Here is a 26,558-nt window from a genome sequence, read left to right as displayed (position 1 = left end):
TTTCAATTGGACCATCTCACAATCAAGAGTTCTGGACAGTTTTAACATGTATCAAAAGTTCATTACAGTCTGAAAACAAACTCTCTTCTCCCTCTAAACCCCTTCCAGGCAAATTTGGGCAATACTAGTTCTGCTGACAGCCATAAGAGAGAAGAAGGGAGAGAAAGCCTGACTCCTTCTCACTGATACACTTGTGGAGTTGAAATATACATACACTTCTACAAATTAAGCAACTATTAACACAAATTTCTCCACACAGTTTACTATTTCCTTATTTCTAGCTGTGATTATGAGAGGATAACTGCACTATGATCTCCTAGCAACACTATTGCTTCTGAAGTGGCACAAGAGAATTGTCAACAAGAAGCACAGTCACTTGGGAGCTTTATTTGGAACTGTATATACTAAGAAAGTACTTACAATTTTTGTAGCATGGTTGTCTAAAAGGCTTTCCTTTAGAAAAGACAATTGCCACTATGAGGTACTGAAAGCTGGATATAAAAAACAAAGTTGTGTTTTCATAATTTTTTATGTAATGTTCATCATGAATAGTCTCATTCCCATCGTGTGCAGAGCTGGTGTTCTTGGCGCCCAACACATTACATGCACTACAACACAAAAAACATTGAACATTGAGTTATGGAAAACAGGCAAATAGGGCCTGCTTATTTACAAAAGTAATGACAATAAATTGCTACAGTAGTAAAAAAGCTTAAACTTAAGAACATACTACAGGTAGTACAAAATAATTCAAAACTGTGGCAGAGACTGCAGCAATTTTTGTGAATTCAGAGATTCAAGTTCTTTTATGCTGCCAGTTTGCAAATTTTCTATATAAACTGTTTAAAAAACTATTATTGTAGACAAACTTCAGAGACAGGTAAGGAAACACTGCAATCTAAAAAAACAAAATTAAAACACCGCTTCAGTTTCAAAAATATTATTTTGATTTACTGTAACTCTAACAGGAAAGAAAAGTTTTATAATATGAAAGAGATAAAACAGATCTTAATCATAAATTTCAAATTTCTACCTCAACTGTCCCAAAGTTGAAGAGCCATTAAACCAAGCGATTTGACTCTGACCCAATTTTGCTTTTCAGCCACTGGGTAGCTCTCATACATTAGTATGCTTTTCACAAAAAATCAGCAGACTAGCAAGCTGCCATAACATAGGCTTGATTTTCAAACTCCCCAAAGGGGGGTCCAAGACAGAAGAGAGCAAGTATTGCCTACAGCTTTCCAATCACTACTGTATCCTGCACAGAGCCACTGAAACACTTACTCAGAGTCTGCTGTCCAAGGCTCATACCAGATCTGCTGTTTGACCCAAAAGAACCCCAAGGTCTGGAAAGCAAAGCAGATGATGATCTGAGACAACACGGAACACAGAAGTGGACCTGAGATAAGACCTGATGGAGGCCTTCGAGCAACAAGCTCTGTCCAAGCAGGGTTCAGACTCACTGCAAAGAGAGCAAAAAACAAATGACACATTACATCATTATGGTTTTCAAGAGTTATCCTGTTCACATTCTGTGGGATAAGAATGACTTGCTCATGACATCACTTTAAAATTTAGTCCAGAACTGCAAATGTGAAACCACCTTGAAAAGACCATAGAGCCCTAGAACAAAGCCACAGTGCCTTCTACAGGCTGGTTCCCCAGCAGCACAGCAGAGCAGGGGACAGTAGCAGCCATGAGACTTAAGGAATTAGTAGTGTCTGGCCAAATTCCCTTTGTCTGGCTCAAGGACTTACAGCTTGCCTCCTCACTTCTGGACTGCCATTGATTCAATTAAGATGTTTTCATTAAATTTGAAAATGGAATTCTCCTGTTAGCCAGTGAATTGAATGCTAGGCTGGTATGTGGAAGTAAATGTTTCACTAGGCAATACTTCAAGTGTAGCAAACATTTTGTGTACAGAAGTTCGAAGTAAAAATGTAACAAATCAAAACATTTGAGCAGATGATATTGCAAGAACTCCTGTTTTGATTTCAAAACCAGCTTCCTGTACTGCAAAGACTCGGTTCCCCAAAATCATGCCCACAACCTGCTTCTTCTAAGATGACATTTCACAAATTTCAGATGAATCTAATTCAATACACAGTGGTGGTTTGGGTTTCTTAATGCATAGATGTAATAGCCATAATATCTTCACTGTGTATCACAGTGTTTTCTCAAAACCACATGTAATTAGATATTAAAGAAAATCTGAGTGAGCAAAAAGTGGTTCACAGAAGCCACAATGGTAATTCAGAACAGTACTTACTAGTGAAGACAACCACCAAAATGATAGCCAAATCAATGAAGAGGAACTGAAAATCTCCCAAATTGCTCAGGATCTGGGGAGAAACCACAAATGAAACATTGATAATTTCTTCACACCACAAAAAATTTATGCTGATGCTCTAACATAATTAATTTTTTAAATTTCACTCTATAGACAAGACAGTGTCCTGTCTTACCTGCAGGAGTCCTGAATACTCTACAATTGACAGAACAATTCCTGAAGTATCACGGTATGAAACAATTTCCTTTTCAAGATGGACAAGTTATTTGTAATTGAAATTTGCTTGTAATCAAAATTATTGAATCTTACATACTAATGCAATAACAGCTTAAGCCTACAGTTCTTTAAACACCATGGCCTTACTATGTACTCATACAGCTGTCAAAATTTCCACCTCAAAGGTTCTTTAATACTCTGCACTTTTAACTTGCTCAGAATACAAATTAAAATACAGGATTTCTACCACATGTCACTAATGTGAAACCAATCATATGAACAGGAAATATTCCACTTTGCTTTCCCCCCCACCCAAATCACTACTTCCAGTTTCTTTCAATTCTAACATAAAAGGAACGCATTGCCCTTTAAAAAATAATTAGGCTATTGCAAAATGCTGAAGGTTTTTAAATAACTGAAACCTCTATTTTTGCTTTGTATATATGTTTATTTGGTCTTCCCACTGTAGAGACTTTCTTTTCACAGCCATTGCCTTTTCTAAACAGATACTGCCATACATTTTGTACAGTTAATGTGAAAAAAAACCCCCAAAATACTAACAATACTTTTAGTCTAAATGTATTTTGAATGCATGTGTTGTACTCAAAGGGACTAGCAATAATTTGTATTTATCAACTTTCAAATCCCTGAATTATGCTGACACTGCATAGGTATTTACAGAATACTTACAGAATACAGCAAAGTAACAGTGATGTACTGGATGATGCTGTATAATGCCATGAATTTAAACACACAGAAGGAAGTTATTAAAGCAGCACGGCCTTCCCTGTCAAAACAGATGCAATCATGTAACTACAAAGCTTTCAGTGCAAGCAGTTATGTTCTGCCTACCAAAATGTTAGCTGCAATTAAACACACCAGCAAACCCTTTGAGGGACATCAGGCTACAGACATGCAGAGAAACAGCAGTCAGAATGGTACACTTCCCCCAACAACAAAGTTGTGGGCATGTCTTCTGAACTCAGCCACAACCTAACTTCAGTCCTCTTTGGACTTCATGTGGTTTTTCAACAGAGGTTTTAAAATGAAAGTCTTTTTACACAAGCATCTATGAAGCAGTGGTTTACTGCATGGATTGAATGAACACACAGTCAGCCACAGAACTGCTGACTTCAGAAATGTTTCTGATAATCCATTACTTCATTAGTTCCCTACAGACCCCTGGATTCTTCTTTGGTTGACCTAACTGCCAATTCCAGAGTCAACAAATTGGTCAAATCCTATTTAGAAAATTTGTCTTCTACTTTGTCTGGTGCTGAGCAATTATCTGAAGATTTTTACTGCTTGCAATTACACACAGCTTTTGTGGACACTAATAAAGTCACTAAGACAAAATTAAAGACTAATGTGTAGAAGCTTGGTCATGCTTTGAAAAATTAATTTTACATGGACAAAGGATTTTACAACAAAATAGTAAATTGTGCTATGGTAAGGCTTTGCTCAGAGTACCTTCATTAAAGAAACAGAACCACTAAAATGTATAGATTGTTCTGTAACTCACACTGGTTTCCTACAGCATCAAATATGTACTGAAATAGAGCATGCAAAATAAATTTCACAGACACTTTTAAGTCCACAGTGAGTGGCATTACCTGATCAGCTTTGGCACGCAGGAAATACTGGGTGTCCTGGAAGTAAATGGTGATGCCACAGAAGCCTCAAGTTCAGACAGAGATATACCACCATGTGCCCTCTTTAGTGCCTGTCAGGTAACATTGAAATAGAGACCATTTCAGAACTTGCCTTCAGCTGTACAATGTAACTGAATGATTCTGTACGGAAAACAAAAATATACTTACCCCACAGTCATTTGCTCCATCTCCACACATGCCCACATAGTAACTACAAAAACCAGACAGACATTAGCATTCTGAACCATTCCCCAACCACGGTCCATTTAGCTTAATTCACTAGTTACTTCTATATTACTTTGAGTTATTCAGGGTTTGCATAATAATGGGTGATCATTAATGATTAAATAAATTACTGTTGCTGTTATACATTTAAGGAAGTAGATGGAAAAGTAACATGAGAGTGACAGGCCAATCAAAGCAATAATGGTTAATTAGCTCTCTATCATCCCAAGGTGGTCTCAAGAATCTTTGCTCTAGGCAATGACAATTTTGTAGTATTTTGTAGAGCTGCAAGGCCTGACACCATCAGTCACATATTGACCAATGTGAACAGAAGTCATGCTGATAATACTTCTGTAACATACAGAAGACATTTGATGGGTTTGTTTCATAAACCAAGCAACTGCTTTCATAAAATGTTAGTCAGTTTATGCACATATTCCTTATTAAGAGTTTCATGAAATGCCTGAAACTTTCCCAGTTAGCCAGCAGATGGTACTACTCTCATTCTATTAGCTCAGCTAATAGGCTGATCTATCAGCACCAGGAGTTCTATCAGCCCAGCATTTTTCTTTAGGCAAAACAGCTAGCAGCATGCATACTTTTTGTCTCCTACCACACCAAACACATTCAACCCTCTCACTTCCTATGCTCAAGCAAATACTTACTCTACATTTTGTAAAGCTTCCACCAACTGGGTTTTCTGATCAGGTGCCATGCGAGCAAACACAGTGCCATGTAGCACAAGCTGCAAGACAGAAGAGTTCTTAATGCTCACAGGGCAAAGTCTGTTCACCATTGAAAGTGACCATACTCAAGTAAAATGCTCACCTTGGGTACCAGGTCCTGAAAATGCTCCAAAATCACTGCAAATGACTTCCCATTCATTGCAAAATGGTATTTTGTCATCTGGAGATCCTCAAGGCTTTCATGGACCAATTTAACTGGAATATCCTATCAAAAGTAATTTAATACTCTAGCTGTAATGCATTGACACAGACACCTCGCCATTTCAAGCTAATACACAGAGGGGTATTCCTAGAGATCCCACACAAGACTAGGTTTATAAGAACATCACTTGAAAAAAACAAACCTCATACAATAAAAACACATATTACTAAGAAAATGTGGCTTAATGTTTCAACTACAAGCTGCTAGAGAAGCTTTAACAGATTGAAATGTTGGGAAAAAAACCCTGTCAAGTGAAATGTCGAGTGTCATATCAGTTGACAACCTGATCACCTTGAAAAACTACCTTCCCCAGCTGCTTTACTAGTCTTTGGTATTTGAAGATCTGAAAGTTAACCAGTATATCAATTCTGAACTGACACTTAACAGCAGATTTACTATCAAATGGAATAATATAAAAGGAACAGTAAAACAAACTGCTTACACTCTAAGGGCATAATATGCTCATATTACCTCTGAGTTTATGGCTGGTGATGAACTAGTGCATTTTGCGAGGGTATCTGCATAATGCCAGTTGATCCTGGCAGCCTGCCCATCCTTTGGAGGTAGTGCTTCAGCAATAATGACCTTATCCTGAGGTAGAATCATCCCACAGTCTCTGGCCACAGAGATAGCAGTTAACATGTTATCCCCTGTTAAACAATTGCATGTAAAAGGGTTTCAGTAAAAGAATCAAGATCATACACTGATATTCCCTGTAATAGAAAAGCTAACAAAGCCTGTATAGAACTAGGAGAAGGACTGCCCCACATACCAGTGCCAACCTCAGAGCAAACCAAGCCTACAGACAACATCCAATGCCTATCAGGTAAACCCCCTTCTGTAGAAATTTTGTGTGCTGCTTGGATCTATTATTGATCTATTACTGACCAAATCTTAATGTATATGGAAAAATCAGGCAGAAAACCAGCAGCCATCTAAAGTACTGCTTTTTACACAATCACAGAACATGCAAAAAGAACTGTATTGTTAGCCTAGCAAAACATTCCAAAATCACAACACATATGATTTAAAAAACACAAAGTGACTTTTCATAGTATAAAATCAAAAGGATAGGGACCCTCAGGACATGCAGTCCAACTTCCTGCTCAAAGCAAGTTCAGTCATAAAATCAGACCAGGACTTCCACATTGCTTGGTTTGAAGACTTCTAAGGGTTTTCATCCTCTAATTCAGTATCAAGTAGCTTGTACTAGGGAGAAGGAACTACAAAGTGGAATTAAAGCCTTTTCTGGTTTCTCTGACTTACCAAAGCAACTTCCACCCAGAAAGAAAAAAATTGGTGTCTGAATATTTTCACAAGTTTCTAAACTTTCCTGTTGCTATAAACACAGTGTAAACCCAGTGACATGAAAATCTGACTTCATACACATAATTAAACCAAGATCAAAAAAGAGATGGCTCTTTAAGTATGAGTGTTTACATACTAACCTGTAACCATGACAGTGCGAATGTTGGCTTTATGCAAATCTTCAAGTACAGCAGGGGTTTCTTGCTTTAATTTGTTTTGCATTATAATTAACCCCATAAAATCCATGTTGCTTTCAATAGCATCTCTGATGAAAAACAGAGGGAAGAGAAGATTGGAAGACTTACAATTATTAGATGTAGCTTTAAAAGTCTGATTTTCTACTTACCAAAGTGAAGAGAAATGCATATTTTTAACCATGAAGTAATTTGCTTTATAAAAAGTGATGTGAAAGGTATCACAATAATTTATACTTATTTCCCTTGTTTTAACTGAAAACCAGTGTGAGAAAAAGTTGTTTCTTCTCAAGCACAATTTTCAGTTTGCTCCACAAAAATGTTCTCTAAATGAAATTACAGTCTAAATAGATTACAGCTAGAAAACATGCTCTGAAACTAACTGCATTCACAGGCCAAATATTAAGATACATTTAGAGTGCACATATCCATTTTCCAAATAAGCTGAACCTTAACATAAAAGCTACCACATTATTACAAAGGTATGTGAGACTAACAGCACTAGTTAATTAGGTAGAGAAATTAATTCACTTTGGTTTACATAAAAAAGTCAATGTATTTACAGGTCTTTGATGTTTAATTGCTATTATAGATTTTCACACCTGAAACCAGAAAACTCATTTCTCTGATTTGCCACATGTTCACTGTGGACACAGGGCTGATACAAAAAAACACAGTCAAAGCTGGCATTTTCATAGCTGTGCTACACATTCAAGCACTGTGGGAAAGATGACATTATCCACAAAACCAGGTTCAGATGAAAAATAATTCACAGGAGGTACTACTCTTTGAAGGAAAAAACCTTTCTACCTCCCAAACCTCTGCAATGAGAAAAACACATGCTGCCTTTAGGAGACAAAGAAACTGCACAGGAGGATTTGCACTACTTGCCATTATCCTTAATAAACACAGATGGTACAAGTACATGCAAGTAAAGAAGTAAGACAAGGTTTTCTGCCACAATTGTGTAAATTAGACATCATGAAAATAATATTCCAGTTCATTTCCAGCGTAAAGCTCATCCTCTGGATTCACTTCATTGCAGCAAAAAAACCTTCCTTATGTTGTATGTCCAGGGCAAAACGACAGAATGCACTCAACTTATGCATGTCAAGACAGAAAAAAGCTGAAGAAGAGCAGCAATTAATTTAAACAAAAATACATATTACATATTAATTCAAAGAATGCAGTTTTTAAAGTCCGTTGCTTATTACAAAAGTGAAGTCGCTCTTACCTGCTAATAGTCTGCACTTTGTGCCACGTAAGCTTAGACTCCAGTTTTCTGTGAGCAAGAGCAATAACTCGGAAGCCCTGCTTAGTGTATTCTTCCAGGACACGCTCAAAGTCAACAGGAACTTTAAAAAGATCAAGTTTTGAGTTATTAAAATATTCATATTTCAGAAATAGAAGAAATAAAAATATAGAAGTAGAAATAAAAATAGAAGAAATAAAAATAATTTGCTCCTTTACCTGTTTCCTGCTTACACAAGCTGGCAATCACTTCTGGGGCACCTTTCATGTAAGCATCCATTCTCTTTTCCCCCAGAACCCTGGCTATTACACACATGCGCTGCAACACTGAGGAAAATGGAAACTGGCGCACAATTCCAATTTCATACCCAGTCTGTGTCACACAGGAAGGAAGGAAGAAAAAGGTTACATCCACGTACATATTAAGAAAAATAGGTATGTGCCAAATGAAAAAGCATACTCACCGACAGCTCAAACAATTCCTGAAAAACAAAAAAAATACAGTCACTCCAAATATCAATTTTTTAGTATTTCTTTAACTACAAACTATTTCAACACAAATCAGTAAGTGAATCTGCACAGCATTCTTGGTATCAAGTCATATTGTATTTTCAATGGATTTCATAAAAGCTGAATATAAACATACTGCATCTCTTTAGTATCCTTTACTTAATGTAAGAGACAGTAGAACGGTAAGAGCTTGATTTCTTAATTAGAATTTCCAAGACCTTTCACAGTCCAGACTGTCTGTTTAGCCTTTGTAAATTACTAAAGTACTTGGTGTTTCAGAATCAGGCCATGATTATTAAGTACATCCCCCCCAAAAAATAATGTAGTAAGTTTCAGGAATGTTCAGATGCCAACTACTGCACAGTAATTACTGCTGTGCATGTACAGTGAGCTCTGAACAAAAGAAAGACACTTCTATCTAATACAAAATATGGCTCACACAAATGCACTGACTTGTTATACTCTCCCACTACCCTACTCTGTGATAATCTGCATATACATTCACATGCTTAAAACTTCCCTTTGTGAAATATTTAAAAATACTTCAAAATACAGTTAGAAGAAACTTTAAATCTGTCAAGTACATTTTGTTTCTTTACTCAGCACTTATTATCATCTCTAAGGTACAAGAGTGGCACAAATTCCACGCCACAAAGTGACATTAACAAATGATTGTTTTGACTGAGCTGCATGGAGAGCACACCCTAAGCACTTCATTAAAACAACAAGAGTTTGCTAACAGTACCAATACCAAAAGGCTTAAGCTCAAAAAGCTTCACTGTACTTTATAACCAGTCCGTAAAGACAATTATGCTGACACTCAGTTTGCTCACCTTGAAAGTGGCATATACTGAACCACTACAATGGTTTAAATAGGTTTGTTGTGTCTTTGCCATCAAAACCCTCACAGTTCTGATCCCATTTCATTTTTTTCAGCCAGAACCTAGTAAAATGTGTTTCTTTAACTCAAATCAATTGTTTTGAGATTTATACCATTTCTTGATCTGTTGCTTGCTTGGATTCTGGGGAAAGTTGTTTTGAAGGTCGAACCACTGTTGGCATGATTCGATTATGAAGGGCTGTTTCCTCTTCAGTTGCTTCTTCTAAAATCTGTATTTAAAAAAAAGTCAGCTAATTTATACATTCATTAACTTTGACTTGCTCATAATGCAATATTCAGGGGAAAAAATGGCACTTACCCATCCTATTGCTTCAAACATCTTCAAATCAAGTGGATCCCCAGAAAGTACCCCTTCAATTTTTGTAAGGGAATGACAAGTTGCCATGCAAGCAACAAACTCTGACTTCAGCAAGCTCTCACTGCAAGCCTTCTCTTCCGGCAAAAGGAAACTGAAACAATGAAGTAATAATATACTTAGCACTATAATTATTTATTATGAGCCACTTCAAAAGGTTTGTTTAGATTAACAGAAGAAAATTGACTGCACAAGTCCCTTCACTTGTATTTTCACACATCACAGAAAACAAATTAAGACTCTGTGCTGGAATCTTCAGAAACTATCACAACTTTTTCCTCCTTCAAACATGGAGTGTTCATTCCTTCCCTGTCTAGTGTGATGTCATACAAAGCCCTCTTATCAGTTAGTACTTAATTAGCTAAGCTAATTCATTTTAGCAACCTGAAAAGTCATTGCTTAGAAGGACAGGATTAAAGAAACATGAAACAGTATCTGCAACAAACAGTTTTGCAGCATGACTGTGATGAGGTCTCAGACTCTAACAACTAAAACCCTACCTCAGCTTCCCTGTGAAGCTGTGACTTCCACTACACCTAAACTACAGTTTAAGTGACATTCCTACAGCACATGACAGAAATGTAAACATATATGAGCTCACACTGAATTTCCTGTTCTATTCTGCTGAAGCTGAGTATCATATTTGCTATCAGCTCTGAGCTCATCCTTACCGAGCATTTTCCACCCGCTGAATTCCCCAAAGATCCAAACCATCCTCGGTGAGTGTGCCCGTCTGCAAGAGAGATCAAGGGGCATGGCATGAGAAAAAGCCTTCAGAAACAAATTATCTTCTGGCAAAGCAAAAATTAACAGCTATTTAAGTAAATTACACTTAAAGAATATATTTTCTTTTATTTTCACATACAATTCAAGACTTCAGGACAGAAAATACAGTATCTCCCTTGCTTTTTGCTAGTAATTAAGTTCCAAACCAGTTAAATTACTTTCAAAAACATTCAAAGCAGTCATGCTCCTCACTGGAGATGGGGCAAATGAAACAGACCTTTAAAATCCAAAGATGATAGCACATCATCTTAATATTCAGGGACTGGGGACAAGGGGAAATGGGTACTAAATCATTAGTACTATCTCACATAGTTAAAACAGTAACTGAAATGTACTTACAGTTGAAATAATACAGTTAGTATGATTATTTGAGATAAAATCTAAGGAGGAAAATAATTTTTATCTAGGAAATAGGCAACAGCAAATAGTTCTGTCTAGCAGTCTTAGTGTCATTCACTTATGTTTTGTTAACAAATAATAAAATACGCTTGCTCAGCTTTTCATGGAAATGAATGAAAATAAGAAAAGGTCTTGACTTCACACTTGAGTTTTTCAGCAGCTCGTGTGCTAAATAAAGTTCTTAGGGAGCCTCAACTCTCACATTTCCAAGGTGTCAGTAGTAAGTTTGGACTTGGGAGTCTTGAGATAAGAAAGAAGCTCAATTACAACAACTTTTTAGAGAAGATTAAATCAAGAGAGTTAACAGATGGTAAACACTGAATACCTGGAAGCTAACAGATCACAAATGACCTAACTTACAAGAAAAATAATGAGTTTTTTCCTTTTTGTCTATACAAACTCCCTTTTCTAAGACAACGCCCCTCCCTGAGGTAGCAAGGTTTCAAAATTCACCTAACCTTATCAAAACACACAAGATTCAGCTGGCCACAAATATTTATCCTTTGTGGGCTGATGCAGAAGATGCCAATTTTTTTCAACCTTCTTTGTGCATAAACGATGCCAGCAGTCATAGCAGCAGGGAGTGCTGGAGGCACCGTGATAGTGATAATGTCAAGAGACTCAATGATGATGGTGCGAGCTGGAACCTGCAACAGAGGTCAGAGTTAATGAACAAGAACTCACTGCTTACAGATTCCCACTGATGTGTTACCAAGGGCAAAACCCACACATTGTTTTCTCCAGTACAGTGCGTTCTGGATTGCCCAGAAATTTTAGCACAATCTTCACCCACCATCAGCAACCACAATAATCCAGTCCCAAATTATCCACAACCCATAACTTCAAATTTCTACTTTCCTCCCTGGAAATAATTACTTTAAAACATTAGCTGAATAAAGCAAAATTTTTTGAGAGGAAACAACAACCAAACAAAAAAAAAGTTACCAGGTTATTCCTGGATAAAGATTCTTTTGCCTGCAGCATGTTTTAGATGTACTGTATCCTATTTCTTCCAACAGTATGTAAGTCAGATGGCAATCTTATATATAACAAAGATAAAAATCTAGTAATTGGGTCAAGAGAAATCATGGTAAACTCAAATTTCTCTGTAAGATATTTAAATTCTGCTTCTGTGCTGAATTTTATTCTCAAGATACAAGATAGAGCAAAAAAATTTTCACTTTAAATCAAATAGTTGCTCATCATCTGAAGTGCAACAGAAGTTATGGTCACCCCTTTTCTAAAATAAGGCAGTTCTGGACCAGAAATGAAAACATACCTCATTTAAGATGCTATTGACAATTGTGTAAAGAAACCCAATGCCTGCCACCACCACCAGAGACAGGAGAAACAAATAGGCATCTCTGTAGAGCTTAAAATCAGTTGGCTTTGGATACAGTATGGAACGAACAAGCTGTCCTTTAGCAGTACTAAAGCCTAGAAATAAAGGAGTAAGTTATTAAAAATACAAACAAAAGCAAAGCTATTAAAGTATATTAAAAACCTCAATAAAACCCTTAAGCTACTAATTTCATTACAACTGTTTCTCAATATCCATAGTAGATGTTTTGCAATACTGTAATTAAGGTGCTTTAAAAATATATGTGCACATCATACTAAGGGCCTCTCTCCTATGGCAAGGACATGCAGATGATGCAAACAAACCCCTCCTCTGCAGCAGCGGCAAATCCTCACATGGTTTGGCCTGGCAGAGTTTTTTTTACTGCATTTTGTCCCTCACAGTGCAGAGCTAGTGGGTATATTTATTGTCTAATTAAGCCAGTCCTTGCAAAATAGAAAGATATTCAGAGTCCAACATTAAATACTTAAATAGTAAATCCCCATAAGGTCCCTTGAGAGCCAAAATAAAAGATGCAGAAAAAACTGCAGTGCAGGGAGTCATCTCCTGGAGAAAGGCACCTCCTGATGGCATTTTGACAACTAAACTAGGAGTCTACCTTTCTAAAGGTCTTACAGTTGTACAACCAACAGATATCCCAAGGTCCTCCTTGAACTTTTGTCTTGACGTTTAAAGAGGTCAACATTAATCCCCAATTACGTGTGCCCAAAACATTTTCCATCTGCTTAGACTTCAAAATCTGTTACTACAACCTCAAAATCAATGCCAGGTCTTCTGGCATTAGTGACAGCTCCCCGACAGCTTCTCAGTCTGCACGCCACCACAGCAAAGACTGAACCCTCCACTCTGACATTTGGCATATAGGATTCTACCAAACAGAGCAGCTATGGAATCACTCAAAGTGGATGAGCTCATCACAAGATGAAAAGCCATGAAGCCTCCAGGCTTTGAATTTGCTACTGCAGAATGCAAACCATGGGCCTGTTCAGAGAAGTTCACCATGTCTGTATGTACCTGAGTATTTAGCAATTAATGATTTGTAATTCAACATAGTGGTCAACAAAAAAATTAGAATTATGTTCTACTTTTTTTTTTTCATGTTTTTTTAGAAGGTTCTGTAGCTACACACGATAAAGCACATTAGAGTAAAATCATAAATGAAAACCTCATGGGGTGTCTTTAGAACGCACAGGATATACAGATAAATTTAGTGGACAATTCTGTTCTCTAAAGCAAAATAACCATCTTTGAATTCTTTTCAATTACAAATAGGAGCCACAATGACATCCATCAATTGAATTTTAGGAGGAAAGAAATTAATAGGTTTTATGTGTATTTCAGCTGTTAACACCAAACATGTTAAAGTTTAAATTGAAGAGTACTTTGAGTATAGTTCCAGCAACTTAATCTTATATCCTGGTTTATGACAAGATTAGGACTACATGCTTTGCACACAGCCATATTGAGTTCTGTTCTCCTAAATCTTTTAAGGACTAGATTTTTAAGTACCTTCAAATTTGTGGCATTTCCCTCCCTCATACAAGGGGATTTTTACTTGTATATCACTGTGTGAGAATCATGTTAGTTCTTACTATCAAACACCTTAGGAGCAAAAAGCTGCAAGTGCTGTGACATGTATCCCTCTTTCCTGAGGGAAATTCCCTCTTGCCTAAAAACTGTTCCTGTGAACCAGACAGGAAAACAGAGAATTTTGCTTCTCTCTATACATAGCCACAGCAGGAAAACCACATTTGTCCATACCAAAAACCTGAATGAAGCCCACAGAGCTGAATTCATCCTATTTACAACAGGAGCTAACTCAGACCTGCCTTGGGCAAAGAACATTTTACACACAACTTCTGATGTCAGGGCAGTCATCTTTGTAAAGCACAATCCCTCAATTGTACTAGCTTGTGAAATTGGTTTTCATAGACTGCCTGTATCATTTAACCCCAGATCTCTAACGTAAGAATTAGCATTTCTGTAGATAGATCAAACTCATTTTTAAGTAAATGTTACGGACTTTGAAATAACTGTAGGTAAAGAAAAACATTTGGCATTGTGAACGACTGCAAAAATCAGCTGTTCTCCACTGTCCACCCAAACTTTTTCAAGAGGCACATACAGTTCAACCAACACATTAGCAAAAAACTTCTAAAGGACATGAAAACATATTCAAGTATGTTTTAAGTTGATGCTGAAGACTGATTCACTTTCTTGCTTGCCAACTGTTAATCTTCAGACCATCACCAAGTTTTATTACTGCTTTAAGACTGTTATCAAGCTATTTGGGGTATATTCCCTTAGCTAAGCTTAGCAGTATCGGTCAGTTGACACACAGCTACAAAAAGGAGTAGTGCATTAACAAGGGATAAACTCAACAACCAATACCTGTTCTCACTACCAGAGCTTTGACCAACTCTCCAGTGTAGAACCGGGTCTGAATGACATTGGTTCCACAGAACAGCGTGTGCCGCTTGTGCACTTCGGGACTGTAGATCTCATCTCCCACCGCTTTTGGATATTCTGAAGGATTTGGCAGATTAATCTTTGTGACAGGAACACTTTCACCTTAAAGGAAAAAAAGTCTCTAAGCAAGATCAGAGAAGAACAGATTTTTTTTCATTCACAACTACAAAGAGAATAATATAATCTCACTTCACCAGCACACAGGTAGACTCAACAGAAGTAATCTTCCTTTCAGCATACTGTTAGGTAGTCTCTCATTAGCCTCTCACCTATTAGCCTCAGCTCAGCAGATTCCTTACCCAAATGCTATTTAACTCTATTCCTTATAGAGCTTCTGTGTCCTCTAGTTCAAATCACATAGACATAAAACAGAGTTCATTTAAAAAAAAGTAGGACAAGCTTCCTTCTCTTGCTGAAAAGCATCATCCCCATCTTTACTAAGAAAACCTAGAAGCTGAAGAAAATTATTCTCAGCTCCTTTGGTGACCGAGTGCACTCAGGCTAGGGCTACAATCAATTTTTATCAGTTGCTAGTAGCAGCAAGAGGATCAAGTATATTCAGAAAAACCAAACATGATAGAACACACAGTCTCAGAACTACAATTTTCTAAAGGCTGTCAATTTGGACAGATTACACTAGGAATAACAAAAAGTCCATCCTAGTCACTGGAGCTATCCTTTAAATACATCAGATCCCTGGTTTCAGCATATGCAGGCACAACTTGAGATAATAATTTGTGATTTTAAATACAGTAGAACATTCTACTCACTACCTTCATTTTTGGAGGACACTAAAAAGTTTGGGCAAAAATTTTCTGAAGAATCAGGCTTCAGAACTCCATCTGCACTGAGAACACCAAGCCAAGAGGCAGGAAGACAAACTATCAAGAGGAAGTCTTATTAATAAGAAACCATCACTCATTTATGGAGTTTCCAAGTAGTATCAGGTAGCTGTTGCAGATAAGCAGGACATAAGTACATAAGTACTTCAGAATACGTCCAATTTTAAGAACATACACATTTCAAACAAAATAAACATATCCACTTCTGCTAAAACATACTACAAGTAAGCATACACACAGGTATTAATTTAGCCACACAGCACTGTGTATCAAATTTATTTTACCTGTTAGCATACTTTCATTTACAATGCAAGTACCACTGAGCAGTACTGCATCACAGGGCATAATTGTCCCATTGGATGGAATCAACATGGTATCTCCAGGCACGAGGTCGGTGGAAAGGATTTCTTCTATTTCTGAATATTAGAACACAAACAGGTTTACTTGAATTTAGTCACCATCTATAAAACCTGATAAAGATCCTCACATGAAGATCCAGGTGGTGACAAGTACCACTACTAATAAAATAAAGTATGACTTCATTTTATGAATGGCATGAAGAGATTTTAAAAATAGAGGGAAAAAGCTATTGATAAACCCCAATTCCACCACAGATCAAACTCCAGAGCACATGGATAGAGTGCATCATGACAAATAAAAGGAATCAAGCTTATACAAAAGATATTAACGATTAGCTAGTGTAACTTCAGCATAAAGACAAGTCCAACACAAATGTATGCCTTAAAATCATGCATCACAACCTTTAGGACACCACATCTTTAACTGCTGTAGTATCCAAATGAGGGGAAGTTCAGATATCATCTTGCAGTCCTTGTTGGGTAAAAAATTGCAATAAAGACCCAACACATGTGCATCTTTAAGTCAGGAAAGAAACTAGAATGACAAATTATATAAGTGGAATGCTAGAGAATGAGCAACAGCAATAGGACAAGCACCTAATCAAAAAATGTGATACCCACTGAAAATATCATCCAAAACGTTAACCCTGAACACATTACACTATCTAAATTCCACTTTGAACTTCTTTTCCCATGCAATTTTGCTAAGGAATGCAAGCATTTCAAGCTGATCAAAGAAAGAACAGATGCAGACCCACTTTACACTCACACTACATGAGCAATTTAAATTCAACCTTCCAGGCCACCTGTGAAATTTACCTTGGTTTCCTCTGCAGACAGAAACCCTTACAATGCTGTGAGCTGCTACCATGTCATGTAACATAACATATTGCTGCAAAGGGGAGAAAAGCTCATTATTCAAAAGTACAGCTTGTCTTCTAAATGCATATTCTACAGTAGAAGTGATGAGATTCTCTACTAGCATTCTTTAACAACAAAACACTTCTCAAAACATTCTCTTCAACATAGTTTAGAAAATCTGTGGGCAAGTAAAGTTTGAGTGCATCGACCTGTACAGGGTCATATTTTTAACAGCATTCTGAAAGCAAACATACACTGTCATAAAAAATATTATAAAATCATTTGGTCGTTAACATACAAAAGTAAAAGCTGCAGTAGTGGTATGAACTTTAATTAAAGCAGAAGTCGTTTGGTGGGTTTTTTTGTCTCTGGTCTGAATTGAGAAAATGCAATTTAAGGATAATTACCACTGTGATTTCCATCAGCTAAGTCTACAGAAAAAACTGAATCACCAGTTTAACAATCCTTATGTTTCACTGGTGCTCAGTTCTGTAGGGCTTTTTCAAACAAGGAAACAATGAAAGATAGAATCACTCCTGCCAATAAAAATTGGTACTTAAACTTGTATCCAGGTTTTATTTAAACAAGGCAGTGTTTCTGCTATGTGAGGCTAACCTATTGATTCATCAGTGTGGAAAGTCTGCAAAGGTCTCAAAGAAAACTATATATCCAAATTCTTTCAGCTCAAAGAGGGAAAATGCATAACAATATTCTACATGTATAACTGAAATATTCTTAAAGATTTGTAGGTAATTTCACAAAAAATAAAGCAATCAGTAGAAAGCCAAAAAGATGCATCCATATTCTTGGAACTTACCTTTCTAATGGTGTAGAGTGAGCTAACAATGGATATTACAGACATAATCACAATTGCTAATGCATAGTAGTGATACTCATCAGTGATCCACAATATCACACTGAACAACTGGAAAATGTAAAAAGGGTTGAGAACCTAGAAGAGTGATAGAAATTCAAGTTACACCAAAAGGTCAAATGGGTTTTTCATCAGAACAAAGCTGAAATTTCAGTTTCAGTATAATTTTTGTTTGGGTTGCCAAAATGATGCTTTTTTTTCACTACCTGCTCAGCCCCTCAAAAGCACAGCTATCACTCAAATAATACAAATACAGACTTTGAAGACTGCATGCATTTTGCCCTACACCTCAGAACAAGATAATGGGAATATGTGATGCTCCTTAAGTGATAATTCTTAAACCAACTGGAATGTTGTTTTCCATTTGTTCTTAATAAATGTCCTGATGCCTTAAGATCTTACTCTGTTAGATCAGGTTGGAAAGTTTCTTTGTTCAAAAGTTCTACTGTGCATTATTACAGCACAAATAACAAACCAGTTATTCAAACCCACCTGATACAAGGAAAATGGAGCAAATCCAACACCACATTTGATTTGCTGCATTTGCTGTAATACATAATCCCTGGCTTCCTCATGGAGAACACAAGTAATTTTATGTTTTAAAATAACTACAAAAAATAAATAAGATCCTGACCCTTTCAAAGAATTCTGACATGTTTTCTAATGTCCTTACTAAGGCACCAGGCTGTGAACTCTGGAGAGTTTATAGCTGAGGCCTCTTTCATCTTTAGCTCTAAGGAGAGCTGAAGAGCTCATGATTTTGTTTTACAATGTTGGGCACTAGGAGAAGGTTTCCAACAGTCAATAGTTATTGCACTTGAAACAACTTTCAATGATGTACCTTTTTTAATTCGTTAAAGAAAAGATTTTACCTCCTTAACCAGAAGCTTAAAAATGGAAGGCACTTTCACAGCAATTTCATTTACTCCATAGAATGCTTTTCTGCATTAAAAAATACAAAAAAGTTAAGATTTTTATTAGAAGTCTTATTGATGTCAAAGTAATAATCTGATAAAGTGTAACACGTCTCTAAATCTGTGAGTCTCATCTTATTTATCATAGTTTCAAAAAGTGCTTTTCAGAAAACATTTACCTAGTGAAATGTTCCAATACAAAGATAATTATTTTATACTCCAATTTAAACTGTACCTTATTTTTTAGATTCTTTCATAACAAGATTTCTCTAAACTGTGTATGGGTCCAATGTTATTAAATATGTCATTCTGAAAGCCAGATGTGATTCTCTTTATATTAAGTTTAAACAAGTGTAAACTCTTACCCTGCAGTAAGACACTGTTTTCAAGGTCCTGCATCTTAGTTTTATTCTTAGAACTAAGAAAGGCAAATCATGAAAGAGGGAGAAAGAAACCAAGCTCTGATGGGATCAGAGTTGGTTAAATGACAGTGACATGAAAAAGCCCTTAAAAAAGGCTTTTATTTTTAAAAAAAGACACAAATTGCCAGAAGATTAATTGATAAGCAAGCAGATGCTCCCATATTTTAACCTGTATTAAGGTCTCATTTTCAAAAAAATCAGACACTGATCACTTAATTATCTTCTGGGATTTTTAACACTCTGAGCACAGATAATGAAACATAAACAATTCTTCTCTCAAATACTACTGCAGTATTACCTGTAATCATGCATTCCCTTTGTCAGTCCTGTGCTGTGTTCATTATGAATTGCAGAGCAGAAGGTAGATTCATCAAGACCTCTAAATAAAGGAAAAGTCAAAGAGTTATTTAAGAAATCTGATATTTAAAATTAAGTGTTCAGACTCAAAAGAGCTAGGTCATTGCCAAGAGGGATACACTGTTTTCTAAAACAACAAAATCTATGGACTACTATGTTCTCAGCTGGTTTTGTCACAACTGTAGATACCAATGACACATTAAAAGCAATCTTCTTGTTGATATATCTTACTCTGTAGGATAGTCATACATATTCCAATCAAAATGGAGACATTTAAAATTAAGTAGAATACTAGCATAGCTAATATTCAAAGGCCTCGAAAAAGTGAGCAAGTTTTATAAAACATTACATGAAATCAATGTGGATTAATGTTTCTTCAAATTATCTTCATTTGACTCTAAGTAGTAATGGAAGTACTTTAGAAATCATTCTTAATCAATTTATTAAGTAAATCTACACAACAGCTATTTTACATCATCTTACTTTCACAATATTATCCATTACTAGGAAAAATACATTCTACATTTTCAGTTCTTTCTTATCACCAGAAGACTTTCACACAACTTCACATATTGTGAAAGCCAATGATGGCTTTAGAGATCTGCAGATATACAGAAACATCTGAAACATTATGTTTACAGCTATGGGATTGTGTTAACTACCAAACTCAGTAAATCAGATGAATGCTGCCCAATATCCAGGCATTTTCTTGTGGACATATTTTGGATGCACAGGAAAATATCATCACCTTCCAAAAGGCTTTCACACATGCCATGACAACACCAGCATTATTCCACACAAATGCTTTTCATATTGGATATCTATTAAGTTATCTATCAAAAAGGATGCAGAGTTGTCCCAGTGGAATAAAAGAAAAAACCCAACTCCTTATTGTGCTTATTTAGTAACAATAACTTCAATTCTCTAGAACACAGGGAAAGCTTTAAATATCCTCACTACTGCAAAGCCTAGGATCACGTTTCCACCAACTGCTTGTACAAGAACAGAAGATGAAAATGATGCGTTAACCTGGCCCTAGGTTTACAAGGTTTCTCTAAACATTTTTAAGTTCAAGGATTTTAAAAATACTATTTTAGATTTAAAAGTACACAAAACTCTGTTAATAGCTGTGTCTTTCCTCCCACTCTATCATGAGTAATTTTTCTTTTCCTGTATGAAAAGAAATGTAACAGTGGCTCTAAGGAGGGTCCCTGAATTTAAGTGCTTTCTATGCAAATATGCATACCTATGTGTGCAATGTCCATGCAAACACAGAGCTTCTAGCACGGCGTTCTCTGCTTTTTACACTACTGCAACAGACTGAATTCCCAGGGCATTAAAAAAAAAATCCCTCTGTGCAGAGTTTATTATAAAAAGCACTCATCAACACACTCAGAAATTCAGTTGACAGTAGCTAAAACAAAACAGACATCCAAGGTCAGAGTTGCATCCTCTTTGGCTATGTGACCAAGTCTGACTTAGTCCAAGAACAATTACACTTGCATTTCCTGTGTTTAAAACAGTGATCTTAATATTATGGTAATATAAAAAGAACAATGATATGAAACTCAAGCTCTCATAACTGAATTAGTTGCCCAAGAAATCTTAATTTGTCCCCCTTGTGTGTTGTGCAAAGCCTTTCATAATGTGATCCAACTGATCTGTCTCTGAGTACTCGTGTAACCAGCAGTCCTAAGTGAATGCTCTTCATGATGCAGTGCTGTATTGAGATCACAGCTACAAGTGTGCTGCCAGCTTTAAGGGTTTTCCTATAAAGACCACTCACAGACTGTCTCTTTATAAATATTAACTTGATTCTCTACCATGTTATTAGGTAATATGAATTTCTGGTTTATACATCTAAACTGAAGAGCAGAATAAGAAAATGTATCTCAGAGAAGGACAAATTCAATATGTCTTTTCAGAATATTTATCATTCACAAGCTCAGATATTACTTTGCACATGGTATCTAGTATTTCACTACATGACCATACACTTTAGAGAAAAGTTATAACAAATTGGCATTTTTATCTGACCTTCTGGAAAAGTGTCTTATGCTCTAACAGTATCCAGTATGTCTCAGATCCACTTCTTTCTCCTCTTGATTATTCAACAGCTAAATAATCATGTCCAGCTCAGCTACTGTACCTGACTAAACAAGTAGCCAGGCTCAGCCATAGCTAATACATCAAACAAATGAAGGTCTGGCTTATCAGCAAGAATGTGATTGAATAAATGCTCACATAACTTCACAGGCATATCTGAGATTTTTCCAAGGCTTATAAATTGGTTGAGTTATCACAAGAACATCAAAAGGCACAGTTAAATAGCCACAAATGCCAAGTTTCAAGTCACTGCTTTAATGCTAAGGAACAACATTTTTTCCTGAACACATGGAGTCATATGATTTTTTTCCAATACCTGTTCTTAACATACAATCATAGTTTCTTAATCTCATCTGTGGGAACTATTCCCTTTGAACAGTTTAAATTAGGAGCACTATACGCAGGAAAACAGGAGCCTGCAATGCAAAATGATGAGTGCCACTACCTGCACAACTGGCATTTCATGGGAGGCTTAACAAAAAAAATGCATACAAAGCTTTTAATTACTTACTCCTGAACTGAGACATTGCAACCCTCCCAGATGAGGACTGCTCAGTTTTGTAATTGCTTGTGTTATAATCATTTCTTAAAATTGTTTTCATTGCTTATAACTTTCCATATTATTTGCACACACTTCTTCTGGGGAAAAGAACATCTCCACATGATAATTCAATGCAATGAATGCTGATTTAAGTTTAAAAGAGATCATATTTCTGACCTAAATTTATTTTAATGGGTAGTTTTCAAAAATGGAGAAGCCTGTGCTCATTTAACTTATGGCACTATGAGACAGCCTTATCACAGAAAGGAAAACTTTCTTCTTCAACTCTAACATCATGCAACAGTGCTGCTGGATAAAACAAAATACAGTGCATCACAAGCTAGTGCTGCCCACTAAAAGACATTTTTTATCAGTGCAATAGATCCAGCTCAACTGCACTAAAACCTACACAAAGATGAGCAAAAAAGGTATTTGGTGAATTCCCCTTCTTCCTAGATACTCCTTTTGGGTCTAGCTCAGCAACACAAACAAAGGAAGTTATTCCATCATGTGCAAAGTTTTTCAGTGTTTGTAGAGGTACTACTGTCTATGAACAGGTACTGTGATTCTCAAGTAGCACCCCAAGAACAGGCAAAAAGGCCTGCAGAGGCATGCAGTCTGTCACTTTACACAAATCACACTTGATAAAGGCAGATTAAACAAACACCTTCCTTCCAAATTCGCACCAGGTTAAAATCTCCCTGCCGTCACTATGGTTCAAACAAAGACTCGATGAGCTAAAACAGCTGGTCAGAAAATAACACAAATTTTCAGCAAGTTCTTAGGCATGGTATTTTTTTTAATGCAGTTTAAAGTACAACACATAAGAAAAAAAGTATTCTTACCGTACAACATCAAAACTTTGAACTGAATCATTCCAAAAATACTTCACACTGTGATGCGTGAAATAACGAATCTGTAAGGGCAACAACACATGGATGTTAAGCTGGTACCACTTAACACCTCTCCTCTGACTGACCTTATTCTGAGAGGTGACAGAAAGTGAATTTAGGAAAGCTTCACTGAAAAATAAATACTTTTCTTTCAACATAATCTTTCAAGCCTCCCACAATTTCCGGTAACAGGTTATTGAAGAGATTTCTTTTCCACCCAAAGAATGGGTGAGCCTTTCAAACAAAAGCAGCAGCTCACATATTCTGTACTGTGTGTGTTTATTCTCAACAGTTCTTGAAATACTTGAGAATTATAGTATTGCCAGCATAGTATTGCAAGTTTACTTACAGGCAAATATTTTTTCAAATCGTTTTTATTCTCTTCTGCAGCAGATTCAGAGAAATGAACAGCATGGCCATTTGAAACCTTGTGTACAATAGGGTTGGGATTCTGAAAAGGATCGGCTCCCAAGGAAGGCATAATGCGAACCTTTGCACAAAACCATATCTTGAATTCATCCTTTAAAAGAGAGGGAAAATTAGTTAGCTGAAAGAGCATTTAAATAGCATTTTACTACAACAGCTGTAGTAAAATCACAGCTCATAGATTAGCAGAGCCCATACAGAATTACAGAACATATCTCCAAGTTATTATCAGCTACCTTAAGAATAAATTTATTTCCACAATTCTAAAAGCGTATTTTTGCACTTGGGTCAGCAGTTACACCTTACTTCAACAAGTGTATCTTTGCTGAAGAAGGGGAGGGGATACCATGTTTCAGCTTATATGAACAAGGTATTTGTTCTGTAACTGTTGATGACAGCATTCATGTGTTTGATTCTTAAAACTGAAACATAAACTATTCACTATGCCCACTGCAAACAGCTGTCAGCCGTCCCACAGAGGCAGCAAAGCTACACAGGAGCACCGCTGTGCACTGCTGTAAAACACAGTCATGCCTGCTCTGCAAGGCAAGGACTGGTGTATTCCAGCAAGCAGAAGGAACTGCAAACGAGGAGAAGCACATCCCCCTGTACACTCACAGTTGTTCTCAGCAGAACCACCTCGCACTCTTTAAGCGTAGTCCTTTTGCACGTTGCTTTCACACGCCACTGGGGCATCCAGTAGAGGAGGAGGAGGAGAAAGCCACCAGAACAGATCACTCCTACAGTAACTAGCACCAACTTCCAGCGACACAGATCGTAGCCATAGATCTCCTGCATGAAGCAGAAACAAGTAATGATGACTCTCTTAATTACTCTGGCTCGGGATGCCAACATTAATTTTTCATAACGTGCAGTATTTAAAACAAAATTTCAAAGCCATTTCCTTTTTCTTTTTTAGGGGAAGGAAAGATATGAAACACTTAATACATGATGGAGTGGAAGCTAAAAGGAACCCTGTTTTGCTTAGCCAGAAATATAAACATCAGTAAAAGCCTGACAGGTAGATCATCCACACAGTGTAAAACATTTCATTGCAAGACTGTCTCTTCTCTGCACTGCTCCCTAAGGACCAAGGTTGCAACACAACCTGCCTTAACTCTCAGTGAACATTTTTGACTATGACACAGCACAAGTCAGCTGAACATTTAAGAGCAAAACTGCATGTTTTTGTAAAATGCTGATTTTATGACATAGCATTTGATTAGCTAGCATTCACAATTTTGAATTACTACTGGAGGTTGAATTTTATGCATTCTAAAAAAGCCCCTAAATACATCAAACACCATTTTTAGTAGAGAATTTTGCTTATTTTGCCTGCGATTTAACAAGAAATGCTACTTTACAAACTCAAAGCCACACTCAAAAGTTCTGTAACTTGCACCAGTTAGAAAAATCTTTCTCCCATGAAAAAAACCCCAAGTGTTCAGTGTGCAAGCACCAACCTAACTTGATGACAGCCAGGAACAGAAAATAATTTAGTGATTTACTGGACACTGTGTTACATTCCTGAGTTTCACATTACATCATTAGATTATATTTCCTGCTGTAAAAGGGCAATGAAGTTTCCCATTGAGTCCCACCCATTGTTCATATTGACATGAACTTCTTACATTTTTTTTTAGCTTTTCATTAAACAGAGTTAAAAAATGTTTAAACTCCTTTCCTAAGAAAAGGCATTTCAAAAGTTTGTTTTGCCACCTTTGTTGATGACAAAAAGCAGAAATAAAGCCCATTCTCTCTTACCCAAAAAATACTATTTATTTTAGCAATAAAAATAGGAGAGTGAAAGACAGTGAGAAGTTAATACTTCTTTTTAGGACAAAATAAAATTATTTCCTAAAAAAAATAATTTTAGTGATCAGGCCAAAAACATCTCCTATTCTAATATGCATTTGCTTACTTTCTGTATTAGAGCTGACTAGTGAAGAACTACTTTTCCTAGCAGTGTGCACAAGGACAGAACAAGAAGTTGAATCCACAGACACTTATCCTTTTTTGAAACAAAAATCCCTATATAAACCAAATGTATTAGAAAAATCCCTATGAAGCCCAAGTGGGCTAGAAATTTAAATACTAGCGCTAGTACTTTCCTGTCAAAGCTTACTGCTTTGAATCACATTATGAAGCATTAACCTGCTTTAAAATACAACAAAAAATCTTCAAGACATGGAGGGAAGAAACACCAACTAACCAAAGAACAACAAAATAAAATGCAACCCACTTTGTTTCCATTTTCGTGTGAAAGTAGAAATGTTAAGCACCAAAATGTGTTATCTCTTGGACTACTAACCTAAACAAAAACCTTTCCTATCCCAAGACTTATTTCTTAATACCAAAAAATATTGACAAGGATAATCTTATAAAATTGCTAAATTAATTTAAACTGAGACAATCCACTTCCTTATCTAATATGTCCCCTTCAAACAGAAAACCTGAAAGCATGTTTCTGTCATTGTGTAAAAATTGATTAACAGAATTCATTACCATCTCATCTTCCTCTGCTTTATTGACATATTTCTTTTCTTCTTTCTCCATTTTTAGTATGATATGGAACTTCTCGACTTGAGATATGGAAGACCTTCAACAAGACAAGAATTAAAATTGAAGCAGCATTACTGATTTTACACCTAAGTTTTAGGCCATTTCAAGTTACTTTCAATAAGTGCATACATAAAACACAACTGAAAATAATACTTATTCAATTTGCACTGTTACTAGTTCCTAGAAGTAACTATCCAAGGAGGTCTACAAAGCTTTATAATGGAACATCAGATGAATACAAGTCAAATACTGCAGAAACACCAGGTTTTAAAAGAGAGGGAAGAAGCTTGTACCAATTTAACTTAGCTACATTCTACATGCAGCAATAAGGTTTTGGTACATTCTACAAGCTTCATGATGGAAATGTAAATTAATCCTGTTAAAAAAAAAAAGCTTAAAAGTAGGTCAATATTACACATTTGTATCACTATATATGTAAAAGCTCCAATGAGATGCTTTCAGTAGTCAGGCTATCCTTAAACAGGAAAGGCACAGTACCCCTGGGATCTACACTTCTCATCTGATCAGAAGAATAAA

General features: G+C 36.4%; 1 protein-coding gene across 6 annotated transcripts in view; it reads right to left on the bottom strand.

Annotated features, from left to right (window-relative positions):
• The window catches only part of ATP13A3 (ATPase 13A3), a 56,016-nt gene that overhangs the window by 10,129 nt on the left and 19,329 nt on the right, over positions 1-26,558 (bottom strand). For all 6 annotated transcript variants that reach the window (XM_033068784.1, XM_033068781.1, XM_033068779.1 and 3 more), the window contains 28 exons: positions 25,965-26,058; positions 24,078-24,251; positions 23,383-23,553; positions 22,986-23,056; positions 19,435-19,515; positions 18,673-18,742; positions 17,744-17,878; positions 16,885-16,957; positions 15,991-16,122; positions 14,787-14,966; positions 12,315-12,472; positions 11,494-11,682; positions 10,522-10,583; positions 9,794-9,944; positions 9,588-9,704; positions 8,549-8,566; positions 8,304-8,457; positions 8,068-8,188; positions 6,780-6,904; positions 5,803-5,981; positions 5,212-5,334; positions 5,049-5,128; positions 4,327-4,369; positions 4,120-4,229; positions 3,197-3,293; positions 2,270-2,342; positions 1,285-1,462; positions 421-608 (listed from right to left, as the gene is read on the bottom strand). In XM_033068784.1, coding sequence (XP_032924675.1) covers positions 421-608; positions 1,285-1,462; positions 2,270-2,342; positions 3,197-3,293; positions 4,120-4,229; positions 4,327-4,369; positions 5,049-5,128; positions 5,212-5,334; positions 5,803-5,981; positions 6,780-6,904; positions 8,068-8,188; positions 8,304-8,457; positions 8,549-8,566; positions 9,588-9,704; positions 9,794-9,944; positions 10,522-10,583; positions 11,494-11,682; positions 12,315-12,472; positions 14,787-14,966; positions 15,991-16,122; positions 16,885-16,957; positions 17,744-17,878; positions 18,673-18,742; positions 19,435-19,515; positions 22,986-23,056; positions 23,383-23,553; positions 24,078-24,251; positions 25,965-26,015 — 3,304 coding nt within the window. In that variant the 5' untranslated portion in view covers positions 26,016-26,058. The remainder of the gene's footprint in view (positions 1-420; positions 609-1,284; positions 1,463-2,269; positions 2,343-3,196; positions 3,294-4,119; positions 4,230-4,326; positions 4,370-5,048; positions 5,129-5,211; positions 5,335-5,802; positions 5,982-6,779; positions 6,905-8,067; positions 8,189-8,303; positions 8,458-8,548; positions 8,567-9,587; positions 9,705-9,793; positions 9,945-10,521; positions 10,584-11,493; positions 11,683-12,314; positions 12,473-14,786; positions 14,967-15,990; positions 16,123-16,884; positions 16,958-17,743; positions 17,879-18,672; positions 18,743-19,434; positions 19,516-22,985; positions 23,057-23,382; positions 23,554-24,077; positions 24,252-25,964; positions 26,059-26,558) is intronic.

Source organism: Catharus ustulatus, chromosome 10 (genome assembly GCF_009819885.2).
Source record: "Catharus ustulatus isolate bCatUst1 chromosome 10, bCatUst1.pri.v2, whole genome shotgun sequence".
Taxonomy (NCBI): domain Eukaryota; kingdom Metazoa; phylum Chordata; class Aves; order Passeriformes; family Turdidae; genus Catharus; species Catharus ustulatus.
Note: the sequence above shows the minus strand (reverse complement) of the source record. Positions and strands in the feature narration are given on the sequence as shown.